At 37.3% G+C, this 20385-nt stretch overlaps 1 protein-coding gene across 2 annotated transcripts in view; it reads left to right on the plus strand.

The window, feature by feature from the left end:
- The window catches only part of LOC122551512 (interferon-inducible double-stranded RNA-dependent protein kinase activator A homolog A-like), a 19967-nt gene extending 6742 nt beyond the window's left edge, over positions 1–13225 (plus strand). Inside the window, exons 3-8 of one of the 2 annotated variants that reach the window (XM_043693520.1) lie at positions 2955–3057; positions 3243–3318; positions 4710–4827; positions 10343–10485; positions 12242–12434; positions 13013–13225. In XM_043693520.1, coding sequence (XP_043549455.1) covers positions 2955–3057; positions 3243–3318; positions 4710–4827; positions 10343–10485; positions 12242–12434; positions 13013–13170 — 791 coding nt within the window. In that variant the 3' untranslated portion in view covers positions 13171–13225. The remainder of the gene's footprint in view (positions 1–2954; positions 3058–3242; positions 3319–4709; positions 4828–10342; positions 10486–12241; positions 12435–13012) is intronic. The other variant, XM_043693521.1, reaches the window with a different exon arrangement.
- Positions 13226–20385: the final 7160 nt, after the last annotated feature.

Here is a 20385-nt window from a genome sequence, read left to right on the forward strand (position 1 = left end):
CAGTTTGTAGGGAGGAGGGGTGTGTGTGGCTGTCATGTGAGTGAATTCGGCAGGAGGGAGAGTCTGAGATAGTTGGAGTGGGAAAAGGCGGAGGAAGAGGCTGTGTGCTAGTCAGAAGGCATGGGTGGGAGTCAAGCAGAAAACATGGAGACTGGGGCAGGGAGCATGGAGGGTATGGGACTGGAGCACTATTGACAGCAGGGTGTGTCAGTGATGTGCAGATTGGGTTGGTGGAAGGGAGGGCATCAGGACAGATGGACACGGGGATATGGATATCAGAAATGTGGTTGGTGGAAAAGGGGAGATTTGGTTGCGGTGGATGGGAGTTTGACTTTGGGAATGGTTTGGGAGTCCTGTGTTGGTCAGGCATTGGAAGCCAGGCCAAGATGAAAGGGGTGTTTGAGTTGGTGGGATAGAGGTGAGGTGAATGTCATTCTGGATCAGTGGTGCTGGAAGAGCACAGCAATTCAGGCAGCATCCGAGGACAGGCAAAATCGACGTTTCGGGCAAAAGCCCTTCATCAGGAATAAAAGGGTTTGAGAGGTGTTAGATGGTGGAACTGGACATTTGGCAGAGCTGAGATAATTGACCTCCAACAGCCATGTGATATTCCCTTGTGCTCCAATATCACAAAACAAAAGAGTTTGTTCCCTAGGGCTCCTTGATGCCACATTTGATAAAGTTCTTTTTACTCTTTTGTGGAATGTGGGCGTCACTGACTAGTCAACATTCAGTGTCCATCCCTAGTTCCCTTGAAAAGATGATAGTAAGTTGCCTTTCAAAACTACTGCCATCCCCATGTGTGCTGTAGGTGGAGCCATAATGTGAATTCCAGAATTTTGACCCAATGATGGTGAAGGAATGATGATATTTGCAAGTCAGGGTGGTGAGTGGTTTGGAGGGAATCTTGCAGGTGGTGGTGGTGTCCCTACATATCTGCCGCCCTTGTCCTTCTAGATGGAAGGTGCTAGCTAAGGATCTTTGGTGAATTTCTATAGTCTTGTTGCTACTGAGTGGCAGTAGTAGCGAGAGTGAGCGTTTGTAGATGTGGTGCTAATCAAGTGGGTTGCTTTGTCCTGGATGGTGTCAAGCTTTGAGTGTTGTTGGAGCTGTACCTATCTGGGCAAGTGGAGAGTATTCCATTACAATCCTTATTTCTCTCTCTTAGATGGTGGACAGACTTTGGAGAGTCAGAAGGTGAGTTACTTGCTGCAGTGTTCCTAGCCTCTGACCTGCTCTTGTAGCCACTAGACATGTTGGTCCAGTTGAATTGCTGGTCAATGGTAACCTCTCGGATGTTGATAGTAGGGGAATTCAGTCATGTAAGACCATTGAATGTCACTGGGTGGTGAAGATTTGTCTCCTCTTGGAGATAGTAATTGCAGAGCATTGGTGTGGCGTGAATGTTACCACTTTTCAGCCCAATACTGGATATTATCAGGTCTTATTGCACTTAGACCTGGACTGCATCAATATCTGCGGAGTTATGAATGGTGCAGAACGTTGTGCAGTCATCAATGAATATCCCCACTTCTGACCATATGTTAAGGGAAGGTCATTGATGAAGTAGCTCTGGATAGTTCGGCCTAGGACACTACCCGAAGGCAGTTCTGTAGAGCTGTCCTGGAGCTGAGATGACCTGCATCCGTCAGCAGCCATCCTCCTATGTACCAGGTATGATTCCTACAAGCAGAGAATGTTGCTCTGTGATATGCATTGATTCCATTGCAAGGGATGCAGTAACTCTGACCTCATCTCTGGAGTTCAGCTCTTGTATACACCATAGCTGTAATATGGACAGGAGCTGAGTGGCTGTGACAGAACTAAAATTGATATCCATGAGCAGTCTATTTGCTGCTTGTTAGCATTTCCATCCTTCCATCACTGCTGAGATTGAGGGTAGATTGGGGCTGTAATTGGCTTGGTTGGATTTGTCCTGCTGTTGTGGTTTGCACTGACATGTAATTATCCACAATGTCAGATAGATGTCAGTACTGTATCTATACTGGAATGGATTATGACTGGTTGAGTGAGTGACAGGAGGTGCTGGCTGGGAATGGGGGAGTGGGACTCAAGTTGGAGACATAGCTGTTTTCACGCACCTGTTTTCTTGCCCCAACCAATTCCTGCGTAACTTCCACCAAGACCAACTCAGAATGTAACCCACCATAAGTTAACCAATGTCACTGTTAGTTAAACCCAACCTAATGGGTTCCCTGATGACCAGAGCTTGGATCATAGTCTGTTTCTCTCTAGTTCTGCTTATTAGGTGAGAAAACAAAGTAAAATAGCCACATCAGCACTTTTTAATGGTCGTTTTTATTATAGTCATTTTAAATAATCTATTTATTGCTTTGGAAATTTATTCTGAAATTCACATTTACTTTTATGGGAAGAGTCGATAAAATGTGGAGCTGATGAGGGATCCTGCCCAAAATGTTGACTCTCCTGCTCCTCTGATGCTGCTTGACCTACTGTACTATTTCCAGCTCCACATTTTATTGATTTTGACTTTCCACATCTGCAGTCCTCATTTGCTTCAAGTTGCTTTTATGGGGAACCTTCTTCTTAAATCTTTCTCAGTGTCCCCTCCAAGAGAGAGAAATTGAAATGTGACTACCTTGCAAGACACTTGTGCAAACCTGGTGACGAAGCAATGTAGGTGTCTGATTTAACCAATTATATAACAAATTAAACAGTGACTTCTAATATTAATACCCACTTTACTGGGTGGTCCACAGTCATGTGTGTATATGTATTATGTGTTAAATACAAATTGGTTTATGCTGCACACATTTTTATGCAGACTTCATCTGCTTTCTTTTGTTGCATTCAGAATAGATAAATGTAGCTTTATGTTAGTTAGTGAGTAATTCTAATATGTTGTATCAATATTTTTTGAGCTGTAATCAAATGGTTCCATTCCAAATAGATAATTGGTCCTCCTGTTATAGGCCAAGGTCAAAGCAAGAAGGCTGCAAAACACAAAGCAGCAGCAGCTGTACTCAATATTCTGAATGGAGGAACTCTGGAAGACCCTGAATGCGATGGAATAAGGTGAGAAGGCAGCTGTGTTTCATAAATGATCTGATGTTTGACTACATAGCCCCTGATGGTACAGAGTTTTTTGTAAGTGTTCTTGCTATTAACTGTATAAGTGATCAAAATGTTTGAGAAAAAAAATGCTTTATTGTTGGACTGGATGTTGTATGAAATACATATATCAGTTGCTCTCTTTTCAGCCAATCTTTGCCAAAATCTGAACCCATTACCTCAAAGCAGCCACACAATCCTCCCAACCCTATTGGTACACTTCAGGTGAGATGAGGATAGTCCTCTATCTTTCATTTTTCTCTGCAGTTCTAGTTGTAATTGTTTGTTTGTATTGATATTTTTCACTTGGATTTATTATAGCAGTTTTAGTGTCAGCAAAGAATGAATCAGTGATCAGAGGTGACTTTAATTTTCATATAGATAGCAGAGACTAAACTTCCAATAATAGTGATAGGTTGACCATTATGCTGATATTGTATAAGCATTAGAGTACTTTTTCCAATGAGAGAAAAGCCCTTTTTGCATTCACAACTGAATAAACCTGTGTTTGTAATGGTTTGGATTGATTTAAATGTCTAGAATCTTTTAATTGAAAAGAAATTCACCAGCTCTCTCCAAAAACACCAACTGTTATAGTGCATTGATTCACAATCATTGTTTTTACAAATTTAACAGGTGCTATTGTCTGAGAAATAGAATTTCTTTTTTCTAGCTAAATTTTAAAGGTTCAATGCCACCAAAGGGAACAATAAGGAGGCATATAAAACTTTGTATGGGGGTTATGAGAAAACATCAGGAAGGGTATCTGATATTCAGGCTGGGGGATCTAATAACCTTTTAAAACAACTGGCCCAAAGTCCCAGGGAACAGCAGTATGTCTAAGCAGCCCATCTCAGCAATTGTGCACCTCTGATATGTCTTCTGAAACAGAAGGCCCAACTATTTCTCATTCTGATCTCCCCAGAACAAAAGTATTCTGGGCAGGTACCCTTTTTTAAAAAAGAAATGGGTCTGACGGGTTAGGAACTTTTCTGACTCTTAACTTCTCACCACCTCCACAGAGAAAAATTAGCACACAAGACTGAAGGAGTCTTGCTGTAATTACTTTGTGTTTTTGTGCTTGGAAGAAATGCAACAAACTTAATACCTGGAATGAGAGGATTATCCTGAAGAAAGATTCAATAGACTGGAGGTATAGTTCCTGGATTTTAGAAGGAATGAGAAGATATCTCACTGAGACAGAAAATACTTGAAAAATTTGAGAAGATAGATGCCAGAAGGATCTTCCACTAACCTGGGGAGCAAGCACTAGAGATCAATATTGGAATAAAGGGTCAGTCATTTAAGACAGAAATTTCTTTACTCAAAGGTTTTTGGAACTTTATGCTTAGAAAGCTTAGGATCTTCTGTCATTGAACATATTTGAGGCAGATGTTAACAGATTTTTGGAATCCAAAGCAATTGAGGGATATGGTGATAGTGAGAGAAAGTGGAATTGAGATGAGCCATGGTGGTACAGGCTTGAAAGTTTGAATGACTCTCTCTCTCTCTATTTCTTAAATGTTTATATTTTATATTTCCAGTAGCTCATTGTACTAGCAGCTTTGTTAGATTTCTGAGAATTGTACAGTTAAGCTGCTAACATTATTTACTAGGAATTGGTTGTGCGTAAAGGATGGAGACTTCCAGATTACACTGTTGCTGAAGAATCCGGTCCTGCTCACAAAAAAGAATTTACAATGATTTGCACAGTAGAAAAATTTGTTGAAACAGGTAAGAATCATAAGTATTAGAGTCCAAATTGAGACTTTGTCATAGTTCTAAATGGGGTAGTATTTGTAGTTTAATATGTTTTTAAGAGTTATTAAAATCATGCATGAATTAATCAATTTACAAAGGGTACAGATACAATCCTACATCAAATTTCTTTGGTATATTTTCATTTACTATTTTACTTCCTGGGACATGGTGTTGGTGTTGGGCCTGCATTTATTATCTTTAAGGTGATGAGCTGCCTTCTTGAACTGCTGCAATCTGTGTGCAAGCATCTCTACAGTTCAGGATGAGAATCATGATATGAGCATGCAGATCACTTTCCTGACCACTTTATCTTGATTCACCTTGAAATAGTGTAATTCTGAGTATAGTGATTTCACATATCCCTGATGTCAGTTAGTTCTATTAAGTAAACTCCGTTGTAATTTCTCTTTGTAAACCGATTGGTTAAATCAGTGATTCTCAACCGTTTTCTCAGGTTCCAGGGCCCCCTCTTTCAAACAGGGATACAACATGAACAGATGGACAGAAAATCATGTATTATTGAACACCAAGAACACTCAAACATTCTGACATACTGGACAAAACTTAAAAAAAAAAGACTGTATGAAATTAAACATCTCTCAGGCCTAATGCGATCCTTGAGTTTGGTCCTTTTCTGCAAGTTTCATGATATCGGGCTTCAAATTAGATAGTGACAGTTGGAGGTCACCTCTTGTTGCAATATCAATTCTGTTCCTGGATTTTGTCAGGGAAACTACCTTGCAGAATCTGCTCTCAACCAAATATGTTGAGGGAAAGGCAATAGATCCATAAACCCTTGGGGCTCCTCTTTTCTGTTTTCTGTCTGTGGTCCCCTTCAAATGTCCCCCGCTCAGAATGGCTGGTTTAAATTATAGTTGTCAACTGTAGTGACAGCGCTGAGCCAATACAAAAATTTTCAGTCTTTCTAACCTTATCAAGTGATCTGTAATCTGTCTGTACCTTGCTGGGGAAATGCCGAACATACCAATGGCCTTGTAACTTGCAGCAAGGCTTTCTGCATAGAATGTGGACTGATGGGCAACTCTCTTGATCACATAATCTATGAATAAACCTAGTTCTGAACAGCTTGGTTGAGGTCTTGTTCGAAGAGGCCTTGGGGTTAGAAAGGGGCAAAGCATGAGTTGTTAAGAGATATTTGGGGGAAAATGGTAGTTTAGTGCCATTGTAAAATCTCATACTAAGACCAACCAAGTTGAAGAATCTCAGAAAACCAGAGGCGGAAGTAGTGCACACAACTGTAACCTTCAAGACTTCCCCCTTGTGCTTCTTCCAACCTAAAATTGACTTCTGATTTTTTTTTTCTGGTTATATTTGCTATTCTCTGCTCTGGTGTTCATTTCTTTTAATTGAGTAAACTTTGTAGGTGGGAGAAAAGGCACTAGATTCAGTGCTGCCACTGCTATACCAGTTTACATTGCCATTCTTACTGCCAGTGATTATCCTTGTGATTGTAGAAGGTAGGCCTGTTGACATGCCTATTTCAGAACGATACCAGTTAATCTTGTCATTGAACTCGTTGTCAGTTTGTTAAGGGCCATTTTAGTGTTTTGGTGGGGGACAGATCAGATGTGTGGAGGTGACAGCACAACTGATCCAATCTTTGTCATTGCCATGAAGTTAGGCGGGCCCATTAAAAAGGGAACACTACCAAGAGGAGTGCTTAACTGTTACATGGGTGCAGTTGGGTGTTTAGAGGAGATACTAGGCTGTATGTACTGTGGCAGCGGAGGTTGTTGTGAGCATCATGAAGGGGATTAGAAGTCCAGAGTGTAGCTGAGGGGAACTAAGATAGCAGCTGGTAATGGAAGCACAATACTCCAGTTTTGTGTCAAATGGCAATGAGGATCAATATCCTAAGCAGCAGATGAAATGGATGAGGGACAGGAAGACTAAGAAGGCTATATTCTCAGCACAGGCTATATTGCCAATAAACAGAGCAACCTTTCAATATTGGAGAATAGGAATGGTGGGTGACCTTGCCTATCTGGAATGGTCACTGAGATTTGTACCCTTGTAGGGACAACCTCGCATCTGGCAACACTGCTCACTATACCCTTCCAGTAGCTGTCAAATGTCATTTTGCTAATGATTGAGAAAAGACTGGTTGGACAGTTGGCTGGGTATGAATTCTTTTTTGAGCACAGAATATACCTGGACAATTTTCCATATTGCTGATTAGATGACAGTGTCATAACTGTCCTTAAAAACTTTGCTCGAGGCATAGCTAGTTCTGGAGCACGGGTGTTCAGTACAGAGGAACCACAATTATCCGAAGGTGTGGTGAGGCATATTTCATTCGGTTAATTGAATTCCGGATAATCTGATAACGTAGTTTAGCCAACCATTGGGAACTTGCGCTCTTGCAGGATAATCTAAGGTTTGGATAATTGAATGCTGAATAATTGAGGTTCCTCTGTACTATTGTTGGAATGTTGTCAATACACGTAACAGTTGCAGTATTCAGTGTTTTCAGCATTTCTTGATGTCTTGCGGAGTGGATCAAATTAGCTGAGGGTTGTCATCTGTGATGTTGAGGTGCTCTGTAGGAGGCTGAGGTGTATTGACCACAAATCGGATCTAAGTTGGATGGGAGTACTTCAGCCTTGTCTTTATCATTGATATGCAGGACATCTTTATATTAACGTAGGAATATTTGAGGAGCTGCTGCCCCCTCCAACAAGTTTAGTTGTCCACCACCGTTCATGACTGGATATGTATGGTAGGACATGTGGATGTATGAATTAACAGCAAAAGTAGGCCCCTCTAGCTTGCTGTTTCATTAAATAAAATCATGGCTGAATTTCACATTCCAACCTGCTCCAAATAAACTTAGATTCTCTTGCCTCACAAGAATCAATCTGCCACTGCCTTAAAATATTCAATGACTCTGCTCTGCTGCCCTTTGAGATATAGTACCTAAGTGTTTTAATCTCATCTCTGTCCTAATTTTTTTTTTCTGAAACATTTCTGGACTCCTCCTTAAGATGCATCCGTTGTCAGGATTATCAGGATCTTGTATGTTGCAAGTAAATTACCCATCACTCTTCTAAATTCCAGGAGAAATGAGCCCAGTCTGTCCAAACCGCTCATTTCAGATATCAGTCCACTACCATCTCTGAACTGTCTCCAAAGAATTTACTTTCCTTCTTTAATAAGGAGATCAAACTCTATATTGTACTTGAGATGTGGTCTTGCTTGTTATGCTCAATTCCTCTTGTTAAAAAAAATGCAGATCTTAAATCTGATCTGATGGTTGTGAGATTGCTTAGAGTATGTATTGCAAGTTGCTTATACTGCTTGATGTGCAAGTACTTCCTCTATTGAAGCTACAAAAGATTAGCTCCTCATTTTTAGTTATGTCTGATGCTATTCCTGGCATGCCCTCCTACATGCTGCATTGAACCAGTGTTGAACCAGTTACCATCTCTAACTTGATGTTAATGGTAGAGTGGGGATATGCCAGTCCATTAGGCTACAGATTGTAATCGAAAAACATTAGGCTACTGATGGCCCATAACTCTACTCGGGCACCCAGTCTTATGTTGCTGGATCTCACATCTATCCCATTCTACAGAGTGGTAATGATACACGATTGGATGGGTTAGGGAATTTCAGCTTCATAATGGCTGTACAATGGTTACTCCAATTGACAGAAGTATCTGCTGCAGGTAGATTGGTAAGGGTGAGGTCCAGTATGTATTTCCCTCACAACCTGTTGCAGGTCCAGTCTGCCAGCTGTGTTGTTTAGGAATGGGATACTTCTGCTTATGGGTATTCAAAGTGGAGGAAAATGGATTCATCAACTGAGAGATGGTGGTAGGTCATAATCAGCAGCAGGTTTCTAACCCATGTTTGAGTTGATGCCATGAGACTTTGTGTAGCCAGAGTCAATGTCAAGGTTTCTGGCTAATTCCATGATAATAGGCCATTACCTCTGATGGATTTATCCAGGGACAAGATGTGTGCAGGAATAATTAATGTCACGACTCATCCCTAATTAGATTTGTCAAACATTGACATTATCTATAGGACACCCTCTGCCAACTTTGTTAGAAAGGAGGACTCTGGAAACAACAACAGCACACAGAGCCTTTGCAGTGTCCTGGACAATGTCAAGTGGTCTGGTTTGGTTTGAAAGTAAGGAACCAGATGGTTTCATTATCAGACTAGCTATTGATTCATGTTTATGAATTGAAGTTCCCCATCTGTTGTGTTAAGATGTGAACCCATGTCTCATAGCATTAACCTGGGTCTCTAGATTACTAGTTTGGTGACAATATTACTATGCCATTGCCTCCCCTTTGTGCGAGTGGAGGATGTGTAAGTTAGTGGCTGTGCTCGTTTTGCATTATTGGTTTATCCTCTGTCAGAATCTGTGGAAGATGCTAGGAAAGATCATGGATAGACTGTTATAGTACATCCTGAAATGCTGAGGTATCCTAATGCAGTCAAATCTTTGGTAAGTTATCAGTTCATAAATTTTTAAAAAGTGACCATTTGGGAGAAGTACACTCCTCTTTTGTCTTTATTATTTAGGCCCTATCTCATTTTTGCTAACTTGCTCCTATGGGACCTCCTGTGGTGACTTCCATGGCTGTCTTTATGGCAGGATTAATGTGGAAATGAGACCCTTTTCTTCCCGTCAGAACCCTCTCTCTGCCACTGTGAGCTCTTTTAAGCTGCATGGAGGTATTGCTGGTGTGTTTTTCCAATGCTAGCAGCTTGATACATGAAACAATGTGGACATGTGCGCAGCAGTACTGTGGCTATGAGCCTATTTGAGGAATCGGTAAGCACCATGTAGGCATTCCTTTCATTCAGAAGCAGCATGCACCTTCAGGCATCTCAGCTGGTTTCTCTGCTGGAAGTTGAACACCCAGAAACTGTCTTCAGTCTCTTAATGCACTTGCATTGTCATAGTCATTCAATCTTTACAGCACTCGTCCCAGGTCCTGGAGACTACACATCTACTGCTGTCATAGATTCAGTAGTGTTCTTTGGCTTGGTGGCGGCCTTCCATTCTGCAAAAAGCAGACCCTCCCTCAAACTCCAAGAAGATTTCAAGGGTCAGCATTGGAGAACCAAGCAGCTGTATTGTCTTGCATGCATTTTTTGAACAGCAACCATGTTAATGATCACCACAGTCGCTTTAAAGGAGGGTTGCGCTTTGAGTCCCTCCTCCATTCTGCACTAAAATGCTAATGTCCACCCAACCCACTGCCACAGAAATTGCAAGTTGTGACTATGAGGATGGGGTCAGGACCCAGAAACAGTTGCGACATTGAAGGAAAATTTTAAAGGTAGTATATAAATGCACGTTTTTGTTAGGCAAAACAATTACTTCTCTTGCAGATTTTTTTAAAAATTGCAATTCTGTATCAAAATTGGAAGTTATAAACTAAAATTATTAAATATACTTAAGCACAAAATGGGCAGTGAACAATGAACTTTCAATTCTTATATACAGGTTGTGGTACTTCAAAAAAATTGGCAAAACGCAATGCTGCAGAAAAGATGATTGCCAAACTACAGAGTTTTCCTGCAGGCTGGAAACAGGAAGACGAATACAATAATGATGATGTTTCATTGGTAAGAGTACGTTCAAAACAGGCAAGTTTGAGGTATGCAATAAAAGATTTGCACCCAGACAAAATTGCAGCAGATTTCCATCTCCAAAATTATTTGGAATTTGGAAGTACACTTTTTTGTCATTGTTACCATTGAAATTAGAAGGATTAAAATAAATTATTTGCTTTCAATTTAGCAGTTCTTCACTGTTATTGTTCACTTCTAGTCCTGTTTTCAGATAATGGATTGCTGCTGGTGTTTCTACAAGTTGTTCAAATCCTGCTTTGCTTCTAACTGATTAAAACCAGACAGCTGCATTTTTTTTGATAATCAGATGTGCAACTGCAGTGTCGTCCTTTGGACAGCTTTGCTTTTCCCAGAATATTACTGTGTTTAGTAAAATTAAAACTGAGATTGGAATGAAATTTACTAGCATGTTCCTTTTGAGTTGTGACATAATATTGGGGGGGATCTTGACAATCTAGTTGACAATCGAGAACACCCGCTAATAAAGGGACAACAATAGCTGAGAGTACTGGCTGAGTCATATGGATACTGTCAGCAAGAAGGGTAACAGAATCCATATAAAACCACAGATGATTGGATATTTTGTAAATTAAGTAATCTCAAAATATATCACAGGGTCCATCTGTCATTGTGGTCCATTTGCAGGTATAGAATGGATTCTCAAGTCACCTATAAATTTAGTATTGATCATTTTGGTTTTGATAAACCACTGACAGGCATAGAAATGAATGTAATTTAGATATCGGCCAACAATGTGAAAGCAGTGCTAGGAACAGGTTTCCAAACCTTTCAGGTTCTCTGACATATTCTAAAATGGTACTTCAAACGTGGCAATTGGTTTAAAGGCAACATGTTGATTGACGTGTACGCAAGTGGTACTCCAAGATACTACTTCCCCAACCATAATTTGAATCACATTTATGCATCTTCCTGTCTCATTGGTTATGTAGGTTTCTTGTGCATCATAAAGACAGTATATATTGCACACCACTGATTAGTGGATTGTAACCCAGTGTGTTATTACTCAGTGCTGGGTTCCTTTGTCCTGTTACTGGAGCCTCTGGTGTGCATTCCTCGTCAGTGGCATCTGTGTTTCCGACAGCACCTCACCCTAATTGGCCAAGGCATTCATCTTGTCCTCGAGTTAAATGATTCCTTTGCGTCTACTGTACCAATAGGGTCCCTATTCTCTTTATGTTGCAGAGGGATTTCCCCAAACCTATCTAGCCCTTCACTAGGTTCTGTGGTTCCTAGCATTCGCAGATATTCCAATTATGATGTCCCTTTGTGTGCTTAGTATGATTCTCTTTCTTCCTATTCTGCACTTCGCTATAGCTTGTCTAATGTTAAGTGATTTGATTACAATCTACACATTCCACTTCTCCTATCCTCTTGTCTTCAGTTATGTGACACTTATCTGTGAATCAAGTAATTTTAAATCTATTTTTCCTACAATAACACACTCCAATTCAAACAATAGAAACCAGTGGAACATGAAATATTAACTGTAAATGGAATTGCATTCTTGGTTCATGGGCTGTTTGGGAATCCAAAATAGGTCAAGCAGCAAGTATACCTTTTAAACTTAGTTGGATACCTGAAATCCTCAAAAAGGTTAGAAAACCTACTTTTTAAAAAGTCCCAAAAATATTAATTTTTTGAAACTAAGTAGGTTTGTGTTTCTGTATGTTACCTTAATTTTGTACAGTAAAGTGAGATCAGTTGATTCTATTAAATGTAAACATCAAATTTGATATTGTATGTGCTTCAGATACCTGGAGATGAATGGAATGGTCCAAGGGGAAAGATACCAGTAATCAGCTGCGACCTGCTAAGGAATTCATCTGGAGAAAAAATTAACCAACTGAAAAGGAGTCCACTCAGCATTCCCAACACTGATTACACTCAGATGTTGGGAGAAGTGATGGATGAGCAAGGATTTGATATCTCTTACCTGGATATAGGTATATACATATAGAACAATGTAAATTAGTCAGCCTTGAGAAATAAAAATTAGCTATTTAAATAGAATACTGGGTAAACTTGTAATATTCAAAAAGTAATAGTCTACTTAATTTATACTTGTTATACTCAGTAAAAACGGTAATACAGTACTAAACCTAATGCTGTCATGTTGTTGAAATCTTGCATTTCTTCCCAACAATAACTAACCTATATCGTATGTTCAGTGTTTATGAAATTAAGTTCATATAATTACATTCTACTTTTCTATCAAATTCAATTTTTGAAATGGACTAGATGTTCAAAGGTGTTTACTAGAAGCATCTCCATTTGAGTTTTTGTCTTGGCACTGCAGATGATATCTTTTTAATGCCATGTATCTGTACCAATGGTGACCAGTATTCATTTTACCTGGGCCTCTTATTCATGATAATGATTTTGTGTGAGATAATGTTTCAGAAAGATACAGCTCATGAATGATTAAAGTAAGGACGTCTTTCTGCAAATGCAAACAATTGTTATTGTTTAGCCTGTATCTAACTTACAGGAGCAATAAAAAAAAACTTTTTTTTTGTTACAGATGAGCTGACTGTGAATGGGCAGTATCAATGTTTGGCTGAACTCTCAACTCGGCCAGTTACTGTATGCCATGGAACGGGAATTTCTCGTGGTAACGCTCACAATGATGCTGCCCACAATGCACTGCAGTATTTGAAGATTATTGCTGGAAGAAATTAAACAGGTTCAAGTTTCACCCAGGTGGCACTATTAAAAAAAAAAATATTTTTTTAAATTATTTGATTGAAACACAGCCTTTTAAGCTGCATTGTAAAGAATAGGATGTATGTGCATGTACACAATCATTTGCCCTGAGTGTTTCCTTACTGTTAAGTCTGAAAAACCTGATTTTCAGAAAAACCTGAAAAATGTGATTTTTAAAAAAAAAATTAGTCCCTGAGAAGCAATATATTAAGAATGAATTTTGACCATTTTATCCCCATGTGATAAATTGAGGTCTTTCTAGAATTTACTTTCTATAAAGTAAAATGATCCAGCAAATCTAGCTGTCACATTTGTTCAGTGAAATGCTTGAAGATGAGATATCAAATAATTCGAAATAACATTGAAACATTCAGCTGGATTTATTGACTCAAAGCTAAAAGAAGCATTAGTAGTTTAAAAATAGTTTTAAACATATCCACCTCTTAATTCTGCAGCTGCCTGTTCTCTCTGCTGTGGTTCAGATTGGAACTGACAGTGGGATCGGGCAAATTTCTGTACATTTCATAATCTAGCTTGTAAGTTTATTGTCATATTTCTGAATGACATTTTGAACGTCAAAGCTTCCTCAGTTTGACAAAATTACTTTGGTAAATGACCAAACGATGTGTTGATAAAGAATGAATTTACGATTTAACAAGTGTTATAGAAGGAGACTGTTATGGATCAGACCAAACCCCCTTAAATATATTGCGAAGATAGCCTAGACCCTTTTTCTGATTTTAAAGGTAAGTGTAAGGCGTTATGTTATAGATGCAATTCGATTGGTCCAACTACTCTAGGCAAAACACACAAAATTTAAAAATTGGCTTAACTATATAAACTACTAATTAACTGTTCCAGTATAGTAATATCCCATAAATACACCCTTGGCAAAGGCAAATTCAGTAAAATAGATGGTCTCACATGCAATTCTAGCAGCAGCAAGAGAACCCCAGTCCATTCAGGCTGTTTCTATTGTTCCAACTTTTATTAAAAAAACCTCAAGATCTCACAAGCTTTTTACTTCATTGGCAGTGAGCAGGGTGCTTAACACCTTTGCCTCAACCTTTCTTAATTTTAAAATAAAGGACAAATACACCTCTTAAAGCCATAGTATCATCACAGCGACATTATTCACATGTAAATTTTCATTATAAACTGGTACTTTCCGCTACTTATGCAAACCATTTTCAAACAAAAATCAACATACTTTTTTAGAAATATGAATGTAAAAGCACATTTTTCATAGTTGTATAAGCTGAATAGTGTATGCCAAATTAATTTATATTAAGAGTTTTCCATCAGATGGTTTTTAAGGGAACTTCTCAAGTTTTAACATTGGCAATCAATAAATGCATTTGTACAATTCTACCAATAGCTTGATATCATAAATCACTGTATAATTGGGGAACCATGCAGCAATTGGAATATCCCTTGTTATTTATTAAAAGTAATACTGGCTATCAATTTTTATTAACCAGACTATACATATTATAAAAAGCAAACTGCTGTGGTCTCTATGCTCTAGAAAGCATTTGGATGCTCTTAATTCCTCTTGCACAGAATTCATATTCACTTATGATAGTTTGTGTGCAAGCAAAATAATCCCTTTTAACATCCCTAGATAACCAATCAGCCAGTGACTGACTTTAGACTCTGTGCTTGCAATTATGCTTTGTAAAGTTATTCGTTACCAATAAAGTTTTACATAAATCCATCTGTAGATTTCCTGAAAAATGAATCACTTACATAATTTTACATCTGATTAGTTCAAGAGAGTTTGTTTGGTAGCCTCAGGAAATTTGTCTCCAGCATAAACCCTGTGTTTCAAGCCTTCCATCATCTGATTTAAATGTGGCATTTATTTTTTTCAGTAACTTATTTCAGTAATTCTTAGCTGTGTGATCAAGTGGTTTAATTTTCTAGGAAAACTGAAGAGCTGAATAAAGGTATTGTGTAAAAACCTGTCTTCATTTTACTTGTAAACCACGGTCCAAACATTTGGCCAGTGTCTACCAGTAGGTAAAAAAATGTACTGTCTGCCTTATTGTATAAGCAAGTTATACTGGTGTTTGGTTGCTAAATTCCTTGCAGGACCTGACTTGATTTTTGAACCCTAAGCAGTTCCCTTGTTTCATGCTAAACTTGCATAGTGCAATTTGGTGAACTGGTAGAAAGGCATCATCAGATTTGTTACCAATAACAAATAATTACAAACATCACAACTATTGGATGTTTCTAAATGTACTGATATGTTGCAGATCACTTGAAATTATTCTTAAACATTTTAGTTTAACATTTTAACATCTTGAACATCTGTAAATAGACTTTATAACTTGGCCATATTGCCTCATCCCAGGCTATCAATTTATACAAGATGTTATTATGTATTGATGTTGAGTATATTGAAATTGTTTATTATTTACTTGGTATAGTTAAATAGCAAAGTATAGTAAGTAGAGGTTTATTTCATACATTATCGGAAAATTTACATTGCCTTTCATATAAAAAAATCTGCATAACCTGTTGGCTTGCAGATTTGTAATTTATGGCAGGGAGAGCTAAAGAGTAAATAGGCAATTACCTTTTTGCTTTTACTGGATTTTACAACATACGCACAGAAGTAGTAAAAAATCTAAGCACTTCAAAATTTCAATAATTTAATGTACGATGAGATTGGGAGTTTAATATCAGTTTGACAACTCCCATGTCAAATAAAGCTTTGCGTCCTTTAACATTGTAATGTTTATTCCATGTAACAGATAATAGATACTGATTTAAAGCTTGCATATTAATACAGAATTTTCTCCGCATCATTTGAGCCTTGTTATAATGGTTTAGAATTTTTTAAAAATTCATTCATCGATGATAGAATTTTTTAAAAATTCATTCATCGATGATTTGGCAGCATTTCTTATCCATTTCTAATTGTTCAGGGGGCAGTTAAAAGTCAACCCACATTGCTGTGGGTTAGGAGTCACAGACTAGAAGTTAGAATATAGTTGAAAATGGAAATCCGATGATCTAAGAACTGGAATTTTAGCCATGACAACCTAGTTTTGGAGAGCTAACCTTGGCAACAGTTTGTTTATATAAAAAAATTGAGTTGCTTTTATTAGTTATAGCACCAGAAACCAATGAATAGAATACATTTACATGCAAGTTGATTGTTAATAATTGGGGATGGGGAATATTAAATTCAGAATTGAAAGTACCTTTATAATTGTATTTCATTAAATAATTAACTTAGTATATATACTATTACTCATGTCAATGAAGAAACTAATTTATGCTTCAAAAGAACCTGAAGGGACAAAGACTTAAGTAAGCTTAAATCATATGGTTTCATCTTGAAGGATCAAATTTGTTCTTGCCTTTTTGCATGCAAAATTTAAGTACTTGTTAGGATATATGGTTACAGGAACTGATATGCTTTTTAAAAAGGTAAATTTTTACTTCATCTAACCAAAATGTTTAAGTAAAAGCAATCCAGTGGTGCCATACAGTTTTATTAGAACAAGCACAGATAGCAGCAGTGTACAGAATCAGTATGTATATGCATTAATTAACAATTGCACTTCTTCAGGACCCTTTTTCAAAATGCATTTCAGTAACCTATTGAAGCATCACTGCCAGGTTTAGCATCAGTCAGTTCATTCAGTCTTCCATGACACTACAGACCTTTTGGTAAGGCATTTGTAACATTCATTGGCAGGCTAATTTAAATTTGCACATGCAAGTTAATTTACATTGCAACATACACTGCAGTGGCATTCTCTCTAAACAAACATATTAAAATCTATCATCTATTTAAGTCAGGCACAGCCTGAAAATACAGAAAAGTAGACACCTGTTGAAATATATAATACAGGTACAAAGCAATTACTTTGTTCTGCAAAGCCCACTGCTTCTGTACGAAAGATGTTTTTCAACTCTCAAAGAGGGAGAACACAAATTGATTGAATAATGGGAAGGATGGAATAAGTGTGTGTGGAAAATCTAAGTACACCACATTAGTATACAGAAGTATGGTTATGCAGTGATCACCTTAGGCATCCATCTCCTTATACAGATAGCCAAATCTAGTGAATTGCAGTTTTCTTTTCAAGGAAATGCATTCTTTCAGACATTGTTACCCAGCTATTTTGTGGCAAAGACTACTTCAAGTTAAAAGTGGATTTTGCCCTTTCAAATGAGATCTTTAGAAAATCTATTTAATGAAAAATAGTTTCTAAATAAGAAAACAGCAATTCTTAAAATCCAATATAGTAAATTGATATCTCTGATTTTGGCCTAAGGATACTTTTTGAATAATTTAATTTTTCAGCAATTGGACCTTAAGGCACTCGAGTAGAAGTACTGATCAAAGATATTAATAGCCACGAAAGAAACAAACAATGGATTTGCTAGAGTAATTAATGTGTTAAATGTTTACAACTGATACAATCTTTTGACAGATTAATGATTTAAATAATTTTAATGGTAACATACTAAAAAAGCTTAACAGATGGTACAATTAAACACTGAGAATGTTGGATAATTTCAACACAACAGTAATATTAATAATCAATTTACCTTACTGTTAATATTAATGCTAGTTTTCAGAATATTAAAAAGTCTTACTATGGAAGTATATCAGTAAAACCTCGTATTTACATTTTGAATTACACATCTACTTACGACGAGATGCATTTATTTTAATACATCTAACATGATCTACTGAAATATATACAGATATGATAAAGTAAACAATTAATCTTTAGTGCAATGTCTTTCTTGTTTTATGACAGGAAACTTTAGAAATTTTAACCAGTATTTTTCTTCAAATGCACTTCAAGGTTTTCTGATTCTTTTTAGTTATCAATCTCTGAATCCAGCTGTTCACATCAGTAAAGTGTGATTTTCGAATTTTTTAATTAAACGAATATGGTAACAATTACACATGCATAACTAAACTACAAAGAATTAAGACTTCCATTCATTCAGCATTCTTTTAAAATGGTAAAGAATCAAAGAGTCAAAAACTGAGAGCACACAAATTTGTCTAAATGCTTCATTCTAACTTTGTTTTAAAAATAATGAATGGTTTCAATTATTAGTTGTTGCTAAGTGGGAATAAATGGTAAAGTACAAAATAGTGTAGAATTAACTAATCATGAAACTTTTGAGACCAAGGTATCTCTTCCAAATGGCTGTAAAACAAAGCTAGGAGCATTACTTATTGAATTGCAATAAACTGCACTTAACCAGTTTAGATATACAATCTAGTACATTAACCGAAATAGATAGTGCTTGCGTTTGCACCAATCTTTATTCCTTTTTTCTTCGGGAATAGTGTTTTTTTTCCAGAATCTAAACATATGCTTACAGTATGAATTTGTATTATCCTGCCATATTTAGATTAAATGTATTGTTCATTACTGAGTCAAATACAAAAGTATCATCTTGTGCAATTTTGGTGCATTTTAAAATTGATAGGCCCATGTTCATAAATCTTTTATGTAATGCAATAGAAAACTTGTTTTGTGGGCAGCTGAGCTATAAAATGTCTATTTTACATATTTTGATACATGTTACAGCTTGCTATGATTGACTGAAGGCATTTAGACTCCAGTATGATGGGGATTGAGAATTTAACCACAAACAAATAAATAAAAATCAGAACCTATTTAAACAAAATGAAAATGCTTGTGGTTGGAAGAATACATTCAGCTTGAGTATAATTATCCTACAATTTAAATACTACTATTTTGAACAATCTGTGCGTTCAGCGGTGCACTATTAATTCAATTAATGGTTTTCTAATGAGTAAACTAACCAGGGAATCGCTTGGCTGCTTTCTATATCTTCCCTTTTTCAATTTCCATTATCATTAAGTTCCAATAACACATTTCTGTTTAAAAACAGAACTGTGGATACTGGAAAGCAGAAACAAAAACAAACCTGGCAGTATCTGTGGAGAGAAATCAGTTAACATTTGATTTGGTGACCCTTCCTCAGAATAGGTTTCTGTTGCATTATAATCTTACTTGAGAGAGAGGGCCTACACATGTCTAAAGGTACTTACAGTATTTTGAGTTTAATTTTAGCATTGCAGAGCTTCTCAACATGTGGTTGCAAGTTGCAATTTTGGGGTCATGATTTGTGACAGCAATGGCTGACCCAATCCTGCTGTGACCCTTCCATGAACAGTAGTTTAAGACTTGAAATGGGCCACAGTGGGAAAAGTTTGGAATGCACTGGTCTATGGTGTTAAAAATCTTGCTTGTTAGCATAACAGTTTGTTTGTACCTGTAAGATTGATAAAGTATGTGTAACATTTCACATCAGTATATAAACCTTACTGGTAAATTGTAGAATCACTAGATTGTTCATCAAGTCCTTCCAAACAGCATCCCATCCAGAGACACATCCCTATCCTGATCCTGTAACCCTACATTTCCCATGGCTAATCTACCTAGCCTGCACATCCATGGACACTGTGGACAATTTAGCAAGGTCAGTCCACCTAAACTGCACCTCTTTGGGCTGTGTGAAGAAACCTATGCAGACGCAGGGAGAATGTGCAAACTCCATACAGTCATCCATCCAAGGGTGGAATTGCATTCGGCACCCTGTTGCTGTGAGTCGGCAGTGCTAACCACTGAGCCAATCAGTAGATATTATATAGACTTTAAAATTGTGATACAGAACACAAATGGCAAGCCAACTGAAGACAAAGCCTAACGTAATGATGGAACAAGCTTATGTATGCTGAATGAGACTGCACATGAGTGAATTTCAATCTAATTGTTTTGTACTCTAGGCACATTAATCTTTAGTGTGACATATTTATAGTATTTAAAAACAGTTAGCTTCATGTAGATTTCCAGAATAAAAACCATGTTGCTAAAAGTACTTATTATTTTTAAGGCATGTAAATGGATGATGAAACATTTTAGCAAAAAGCTATGGTAAGTATTAATGCTTCATTAAGATTATAGTTTCATAAATATGCGACTGTCAAACAGCCATCCTTATTCTTGTGCATTCACTTTAAATTACACTTTTGGTTTACCAAAAATTCACAGCTTTAGTGGAAAAGTATTTTCTAAACGAGTGTTTGGGTCATGGAGTATTTTTATAATTGTGTCTGTAATTAAACAGATGTACCTAGCTTATGACCAGCAAAACCATAAGAACACAGTAAGA

This window comes from Chiloscyllium plagiosum, chromosome 7 (assembly GCF_004010195.1).
Source record: "Chiloscyllium plagiosum isolate BGI_BamShark_2017 chromosome 7, ASM401019v2, whole genome shotgun sequence".
Classification (NCBI taxonomy): Eukaryota; Metazoa; Chordata; class Chondrichthyes; order Orectolobiformes; family Hemiscylliidae; genus Chiloscyllium; species Chiloscyllium plagiosum.